Source organism: Malaya genurostris, chromosome 1, assembly GCF_030247185.1.
Source record: "Malaya genurostris strain Urasoe2022 chromosome 1, Malgen_1.1, whole genome shotgun sequence".
Taxonomy (NCBI): domain Eukaryota; kingdom Metazoa; phylum Arthropoda; class Insecta; order Diptera; family Culicidae; genus Malaya; species Malaya genurostris.
The window spans coordinates 96,099,789-96,109,154 of record NC_080570.1 but is presented as its reverse complement, the minus strand read 5'-3'; the positions used below and the strand labels follow the sequence as shown (position 1 = coordinate 96,109,154).

General features: G+C 38.2%; 1 protein-coding gene across 2 annotated transcripts; it reads right to left on the bottom strand.

The window, feature by feature from the left end:
• Window positions 1–5,459: 5,459 nt before the first annotated feature.
• LOC131425152 (run domain Beclin-1-interacting and cysteine-rich domain-containing protein) lies at window positions 5,460–8,921 on the bottom strand. 2 transcript variants are annotated; one of them, XM_058586776.1, is made up of 8 exons: window positions 8,561–8,921; window positions 7,882–8,504; window positions 6,857–7,825; window positions 6,769–6,807; window positions 6,381–6,548; window positions 6,117–6,314; window positions 5,780–5,933; window positions 5,460–5,715 (listed from the first exon to the last, which is right to left on the bottom strand). In XM_058586776.1, exons 1-8 carry the CDS (start codon window positions 8,795–8,797, stop codon window positions 5,539–5,541), a joined length of 2,565 nt encoding a protein of 854 aa, XP_058442759.1. In that variant the 5' UTR covers window positions 8,798–8,921; the 3' UTR covers window positions 5,460–5,538. The 2 variants fall into 2 exon arrangements, with proteins under 2 accessions (XP_058442759.1, XP_058442761.1); XM_058586778.1 differs by lacking the exon at window positions 6,769–6,807 and having other exon boundaries at window positions 8,561–8,919.
• Between the last annotated feature and the right edge of the window lie 445 nt (window positions 8,922–9,366).

Genomic DNA, 9,366 nt, shown 5'->3' with positions numbered 1-9,366 from the left:
CGAAAACCATACAATATAAAAATTACCCCCAGACCAATAGAAAAAACTCCATTCCAGAGAGTACATATGGATATTTTCGGGATAGACAACCACAACTACCTATCCCTCATCTGCGCGTTCTCCAAACACCTTCAGTTAATTCCAATTGCAACGAGAAATACTCTAGACATTCAAAATGCTCTTACAACTTATTTTGCTAACTTCAGAACACCACGTACTATAGTCTGTGACCACGAAGCCTCCTTTACTAGTATTCAACTTAAAGGATTCCTAGCAGATTTAGGAGTTCAAATAGAATTCGCATCTTCATCCGAATCCAACGGTCAAATAGAAAAAACCCACAGCACAATAATAGAACTTTTCAACACAAACAAACATAAATACCCAGAGTTACATTCACCAGAAATGTTGAACGTAATATCTTCACTCTACAATGAGACGGTCCATTCTGCCACCTCGTTTACTCCAAACGAGATCATATTTAACCAGAGAAATTTGGTAAACCCTCTCGAAATTGCAGAAGCTTCACAAAAAATTTTCGATAACGCCATAATTCACTTAAACAAAGCCAAAAAGAACATGCAAAAGTACAACGCTAACAAGGAAGATCCACCCGTAGTCGATGTTGGCAAAGACGTTTTTGTGAAAAAGGGTACTCGAAAAAAGTTAGACCCCCGCTTTACAATCGCTCAATGTATCGAAAATGGTATCAAAACAGTTAAAATACCGAGGAATGTAAAACGTAACAAGAGCAAAATTAAACGTTTAAGAAGATGAAAATTTCAACTTTACTAATTCATTTCTTTCTCGTTACAGGTTCCGGTACCCTCCTCCAGGAATCACGACAAAAAAAAAAAACAAATAAAAAAATTTTTCTTTGCAGCACACAAAAAAAAAATTAGAACCAAAGCTATCATAATCTTCTTTTTCTTTTTAGGCCACAGTTGCGATTGATGTTACATGGATACGTGAGAAGACGCTATCGACAGACAGAACGACAAGACAACACCAATCTTTTCCTCTCTTTCCAGCGCGTTATTACGCACTTAATAGTATAAGTTTAGTTGAATAATCAATAATTAATCAAATTCCAATAATGATAGGGTTTAAAATATTCATGCTCGTCGCAATAATTGACGTTAGGGCCCAGAAATTAGAAATAGCTAACATAAATGAGCAACCTCTCTTAACATTGATTACAGGCAAATGTAGAATTCAAACAGGGAATATAAAAATTATACATCCTATCAATTTGACAAATATAGAAGCCACAGTTAATCTTTTAACCAACGTTGTTCACGAAAAAACTAACAATCATTTAACAGAAATAGCAAAATTCAAAATAAAAGAATTATATTCAAATTTTGTAGAGATCAAGCCTAGGAACCACAGGGGACGCAGAAGTCTGGAATCTTTCGGAACGGCATGGAAATGGATAGGAGGCAGCCCAGATGCAGAAGACCTGAGGATCATCAACAAGACAATGAACGAGTTGATCGCCAACAACAACCAACAATACCAGGTAAACGAACAGCTCAATAACCGACTGAATTCAATTACCAGGAGTATCAACGCAATCATCGAGAACAAAGCAAAAAACAGAATAATACTGGACGAAATGGAGACCATCGTCACCATGATAAAAATAGACGTTATCAACAAGCTGCTAGAGGACATAGCAGACGCCGTTATTCTTTCCAAATTGGCAATAACCAGCAACAAAATACTCTCATTGAATGAGATATTCATCATCAGGAAAATCTTAGAAGATCAGGGAATTCAGACGGACCTCCCGGACGAAGCACTAAACCTCGTGCAACCCAGCGTAGCTGTCAACGATCAAACCCTTTTGTACATCATAAAGGTCCCACAGCTGGAAAAAGAAGAAGGATCCATCATTCGAATAATTCCAACGACGAAAGATGGACAGATAATCACACAGTTTCCAGATTATCTGTTTAAAATTGGAAAAACATTGTACTCCACGAACCAACCGACCGCGTATATTCAACGCAGCGCCTTCATTCGTGAGTATTCTGATAGTTGTATACAACCTTTGATAGAAGGAAAGACGAGCAAATGCTCAACAAAAGAATCGTTGGAGACAAAAAGTTCTCTCCTTACAGACGGCATGATACTTATTAATAATGCCCGGAACGATTTAATACAAACCAATTGTGGACCAGATGACCGCAATTTCACCGGAAATTTCCTAATATCATTTTCAAACTGTAGCATTTCCTACAGAAACGAATCGTTTACATCGAGTACGAAGGAAATAACAACAAATATTTTACATGGAGCAATGCACAACCTTGTAATGGAACTGCAACCAGAGGACGACGTACTGAAATTAATCAACAACTTTACAATAACCAACAGGAAGAAGATCGACCATGTCTACCTAATGCAGTACAATAACAAACTTTGGGATTGGAGCCTACTAGGAGGAATCTCCATCTCTACGGCATTAACCATAACAGTATCTGTTTTTGCTTTTTTACTCTACAGAAAGTCATTATGCACAATATTATCAAAACTTACTAGGAAAAGTAAACCCAAGACCCCATCACCTGGAGATCAACCAAATCAGGACGCGTGAGGTCACGCTTTTTTACCCCCCGGAGGAGTTACATACTGATCAATCACCAACGGCCCAACTCGTTCGACCACGCCACTGCAGAAGTGCAGACATCAGCAGTACAGTCCGGTGGACTTTGCCAACTCGTTCGAACACGCCGCTGCAAGCATTCCAGCCCGGTGGACTTCACCCCCAGGCCAATATAGCATGATCAGCAATTAGAACCATTAAGTAGAACCTCGATAGGTAGGGCATTCATTCAGTTTCAATCGCGCGACGAGTTCAGTTAGCATAGCATAGTGTTAAATGTAAATTTAATTAAAGGAATAAAAAGTTTTTTTTTAAAGACCACCGCGTGTGATCTTTTTATTATATTCCTATCCGTGACAGCCTCCTAAATGTCCCTGACTCAACTCTATTTTTCGACACATCCATGCAGCGCGAAGTGCGTGAAATCCCGGAACACCTACGCTCGATGGAAATCCCAAAAATATTTACAAGTAAGTTCAGGCATATTGACACTGAGAAAATATTTTACACGGACGGATCACGAACTGAAGAGGCTACTGGGTTTGGCATGTTCAACAATTATGTTTCGGCTTCATTTAGGCTTCAAGAACCTGCATCTGTTTATATAGCAGAGTTAGCAGCAGTTCATTATAGTTTGAGTGTAATCTTCAAAAATAGCCTGAGTGCAACTGAAGCCATTCGCTCAAATTCAGCTGGCAAAAATGAACCGTTTTTCCTGGGCAAAATAAAACAGTGCCTGGACGACACATTGAATAATAATAATCAAATCACAATAGTTTGGGTCTCGGTTGCTCCATTCCAGGCAATGAAAAAGCCGATATTTTAGCCAAATGTCGTGCAATAGAGGGTGAAATTTATGAGCGACCAATTGCTTTCAACGAATTCCATAGCTCGTCTCGCCAAAGAACACTTGACGGCTGACAAGCTTCTTGGATAAAGATCATTTGAGTCGGTGGATGCACTCAATTATTCCTAAAATACCGACAAAGGCATAGTTCACGGGACTGGATGTGAGAAGGGACTTCATTCGTGTGATGTCCAGACTCATGTCCAATCAGTACACATTAGATGCATATCTCCTTCGAATTGGACTTTCCGAAACTAATCATTGTGTTTGTGGCGAAGGTTATCGCGATATTGATCATGTCGTTTGGACATGCGTGGAGTATCGTGATGTCAGATCTCAACTAATAAATTCCTTGCGTACTCAAGGTAGACTATCCAATGTCCCAGTTCGTGACATTCTTGCTTGTCGTGACCTTACATAAATGAAACTTTTTTATCATTTCATTAAGGCCATTGGAGTTCCAACTTAAATTTTATTTTATGTTAGACTGTTTTCTCTTCCATGAGTTCAACCAATAGGAAAACTGTATGATATTGAATAAAAGCGATGAACTGATACAAACAAACCTGTAATAGTTATAAGATCATGTACAAAATAAATGTATTTTATTTAATGTAATTTATGATAGCAAAACGCTTGTTAAAAGCAGTGTTTGGATTAAATAATAAATACCAACATACTAGCATTATATTCGAAATGTATTAGGTTTAAAGCACTATGTATTGTGGATGCCACGGCGAAGAAAAACTTATGTATATTGCCTTTGAAATATCCATATTTATGGAAAAAACTATCTGGTAGCCAGCACGTTTCGTGGAAGCAATCACATCTACCACATTTTACTATTCGTTTTTGCCACGGAAATATTACTTCCTTACGATCACAGTTTTTACAAAAAAATCCATGAGCCAAACATAGCTGTTTAAAAGACGAATAATTATCGAGCAATTGTTTACAATTTGTTCATAATAGATAATAGACAAGAGCGCCCTTCTCCCCCTATAGATATGCCACTGCTTCCGTGTATCATTTGCGCGGTACAGCTGTTCCATCGCTTCACGATCTTGGTTTTTCCGGTGGCGCTTTTTCTTCTGGAAACCCGAGTTCCGTCTGTTCCGTGCCTGTCTGTATCGTACCTAGTTTAGATATTAGATTTGATGGACGATTCTTCTTGCGGATTCGTCGCTTCTTGTTTCCACAATCAATTAAAAATGAAACGAATTGTCTTTCTAGCGTGGAGCAGTTTGAAAAACTGAAATAAAATCAATACTTTACGGTCGAAAACACGGGATTACAGGTTTCCTTGCTATAGGTCATCGCTTCCGGTTAGTGATTGGACTACTCGGACTGCCACATAAACGAAGCCAAGGAGACTCGGTGGCACTAAGCCCCCTCGCACACAAAGCTGCAGGGCCCCCGAATGAAAATTCGGACCCGGGGGGACTGCAATATTACGGACCCCTAAACGTGAGAATTGAAAAACATTGCGAACATGGGAATATCATCGAATCAAGAAATTTTTAAATTCATTAGTTTTAACAAAATAATTCACTAGTAAAATTTGTTTCGATTTTTCACTTGTAATCTGGAATGAAAAAGCAATTTTGAATCTTCGAATTTCCGGCCCCCCAGAAAAAGTTCGGGCCCGGGGGGATTCCTTTGTTTCCCCCTCTCCTCTCGGCGGCCCGGCAAAGCTGTATTCCACCCGTTTGCACGGTCTACCCAAAGCTAGAGGCTAGGTCACAAGGCCGCATTTTTTATTTTCTATTTTTTATATCACGTCGAGGACAAGGCAACGCCAAGTCGCTGTGGCAACGCAGTCCGAGTCGTCCAATTACTAATCGAAAGCGATTACCTCTAATAATAAAATCTGTAATCCCGCGTTTTCGACCGTTGTATACTTATATATTTCAGCCATTCAAACTAGTGTCTTATTTTAAGCCAAGTGATCTGTTATAACTAAATAATACTGGCTACGTTTACAATTAAAAACATAAGATATGAGATTTTGCGAATTTATTTTATTAACATTTTTTGTACCTACAATGGTATATTATAACGACAATACCATTCAACGAACCTATTTTCTAGACAGTCGACGCCGTAGTAAACGATTGCACTTAACACAATCTGGTAGCCAGCACGTTTCGTGGAAGCAAGCCCCACACCTACCACATTTTACTATTCGTTTTTGCCACGGAAATATTACTTCCTTACGATCACAGTTTTCGCAAAAAAATCCATGAGCCACGCATAGCTGTTTAAAAGACGAATGATTACCGAACAATTGTTTACAATTTGTCCATAATAGATTTACTCACCTCACATTCGAAAATGTGTTTCTCGCAACGTCTAATAAAATCCATTTTGTCCTTTTGAAATGAACCGTTTCTAACGGAAATAAAATCTGTCATGGCCCAACTATCGAGGTCGGTTGTCAAATGATCAGGAATGGTCTGAAAAAGCAGCTTCACGCTACCAAAATATTTTTAGAATATAATACCAAAACAACTATCACCCCTATTCAGTATTTCGATCAAATCGGAATACTTCGGTCGAATGTGAAAAATTGCGTTCTATATTCCGATCGTTTTTTTTTTGAAAAATATTCCGATTCGAAAGAAATACAGATTAGGGTTGCAGATTTCCATAACTTACTCTTCGGAAAAACGACAATTGACTATAAAATCCCGTATGTATTTAAGGCTTTTTCTTATACTTCGTGCAACTTGCAGAATACGAACTTTTTCGTACAACTTAGGATTAAGGTGATTAATTCGATACAGCGGACATGTCGCGATATCATTTAGCAGATGGTATGCGAAGCTACTGACGGGATGAAATGTGAAATCCCATCTGTAAATAATTGTAATAGTTCATAACCCTGATAAATGTTTCAGCATATATAATAGTTCAACGTACCGTTCGATTATTTTCGCTGGAATTGCAGACATATGATTTTTATGACATCCAGAGCAGTTGTATTTTCCTAAGTAGTGGCAGTATCGAAAACGACTGGAGTATGCCGGTGCAACCTTCATCCCGCATCCAGCACAGCGAAAATTTTGTTTTGTCATTTGTGCTCTTCGACTGTAGAATGAGAGGAAATGCATAAACTGTCATGTGATAACACAATTGTTTCGATAAAAAAAACATAAGGTCTTGTTTCTAACAGCTTCAGGTGGCCAGCATTCTATTGCATAATAGATAATGAGTATTTTCCACGACATATGAATAAGCGCGAATAAATGCAAAACCTAAAGTGTAGTAAACTTGATCCATGAATTGAATGCATAAAAAATTTGCTTACCGCATAACATTCCGAATAATCAACATAGGAAAACAAAAACTACACAATTATTACGAACATTCAAACTTTAGTTAAAGAAATTACTTACTCTGGTAACGGGCTGATGTACGTAAAAATAATTTGTGGTCTCGGTGGAGCCCACTCTCTCGTCCCACGAATAATGGTATTCAGTCCACCTTGTTCGTCAGGGTTTACTATTTGTCCGTCTGGAGGAATAGGTAATATTTGTTGCGGGGCGTCCTGTTCCGACACAAGCCATAACAGATCACATGCAGAAGGAAGCTGTTTTTCACTGAATTTGGATAGCAAACTAAGTGCTACACCTTCTGCCGAATAGGACTTAACCTGGTCGCATTCGTTCGCTTCTATTGCCTCTAGTCCTTCATCGGACAGCTGACGACCAACGAACGCTTTACTCAGAAGCGAAGTAGAATTGCACGATCCGCTACTGCCACTATCGGAAAGTGATGATACAACAGTCGATGAACTTTCTTTGGAGGCCGTTGAAGGACTTATGCTATCCTGAAGTTCGTAACTAGTTTTGTGACAAGTGGAAGGAAATTGAGGCGATCCGGGATACGAGGACCAAAAATTGGACGACGAAGAGCGTTTTCTTAGCTGTCGCCTTCCATTGGACGATTCTTCCTCGTTCCATTTTAGTTGCTCGAAAGTCGCAATCAACGCTTCCGATAAACTAAAATGAGCGTTTTCGCGATCCAGCTCTGTATTAGTGCGCGAGAAATAAACTGTTTTAAGAAAAGACGTCAAACTTTGTCCTGGTACAGGGCGTGATGGTAGATCATTCAATACGCTTCCAATTGCTACGCTATCGACAGATTTAATTTTCTCACCACATTGTGGAATGAATTCGCTCAACAGCACTCGAGGACTGCCTAATGATGCCAAACTGAACAAATCTGTTCGAGTGCTAGGATCAATCTGTTTTTCAGACCGCATTTTTTTCCAACAACCTTGCGATTGTGGACTACTACTAGATGATTCCGTATAGATTTTGATATTTTCGCAATTAAGAATACTGAGAGTTGGTTTTGGCACACTAGAAAAAATGAAATAAATTTACTTCTATTCTAATCAATATTTAAATAACCTAACCTTTTATCACTATATTCAAAGTTTGGCACATTTTGCCCGGGAGGGTTAATGGGTAATATATTCTCAGCGAAATCCGGTGGTTTCTTCTTGAGTGCCTGATAAGTGTCCTTTATTGCTATATTCGGTAAGCTTCGAGATATTTTTGTTCTTTTCAAGGCTTTATTCATGCATTCGGACCTAGCTAGATGTATAGTTTGCCGCCTCTTTATGGCACCCTTCTCTTGAAATATACTAAAATTATTCATAACTAGTAAAAGATTTGGGTGCGACTCTGAACGTTTAATTGTCCTAATGAGTAGATTTTTAGCGTAAAGTTCCGGATCAATTTGAGACAACAATGCTAGTTGACCTCTTTCCAATGCATTGAAACAAACCATCATAGCGTCGGAGTATTTTTCATCTCGAAGGAATGCGCCACTTTCGTAGCATTGGTTCATGTGCTCTTTATCGTTTATTAGCCAATTCAGATTCTGTGACAAATTTCGTTGTTGTATACATTGGAATATCCACGACAAACCTCTATCCGTATAAGAAGATCCAGCAAAGCATTTCGCAACTCGTAATGATATGGCAGGATTAGAGAATTTCAGACCTTCAATCACCTTCCAAACGTCGGGAATGTTCTGTAAAATCAATTAAGTTTATTCTCATAGCCTAGGTGTACTTTACATGAAAATACATTATTATTGAATACTTTAATTCTGTGCGTGAAAATACGTGTGATACATTGATGTAAGTGCACGAGATTGTCTGAAGAATATCCAAAATGAATAGTTTCTTGGATAACATTCTGTCTTTCCGATGAATCCTCTTCCTTGAATCGGATATGACTACGCAGCTCATTGATAACTGTTATAAGCTCCAACAGAAGTTCCTTACATTCAAAATATAAAGATGATGAGGACGGAAACTCCATACATATAATTCAATCTGTTTTTTCTAATAATTCACGAGAAAGGAATCTTTTTGATATTGACTGCAATTATTGGCTACAGAGTATTAGATCATTGACAACAAACCAAAACTTGACACAAATGATTTGAACCTTCACTTGAACTAATGCACACTGACATAAAAATCGTTTTAATATTTAACAGATTCGCACACTGAAAATAATTTTTTGGTAGATTAGATAACAAAGCTGCTTTTCAAATTATTATTCTGATGAATAGTAAGTTTTACAAGAATTTTCGTCGATTTAACACATCAATGTTTGAAAATGCTATGAATTCTTTTTGATGTGCATAGTAGATTTTAGTATAACCAATATTTGAAATAAATTCAGTGTCTAATTGAAACTAGAGTGCCTATAACCAGAGTGACGACGTCTCATCCGTAATGTTGGCAACAATTCAAAACATTCCATTAGCTTTACATTCAACTGACAGGTCGTTTGCTCGTTTGGAACTGGGAGCTGTCATTCCAAACGAACAGCTGTCGCCACTCTGATTATAGTCACTCTAATTGAAACAACTTAATACTACA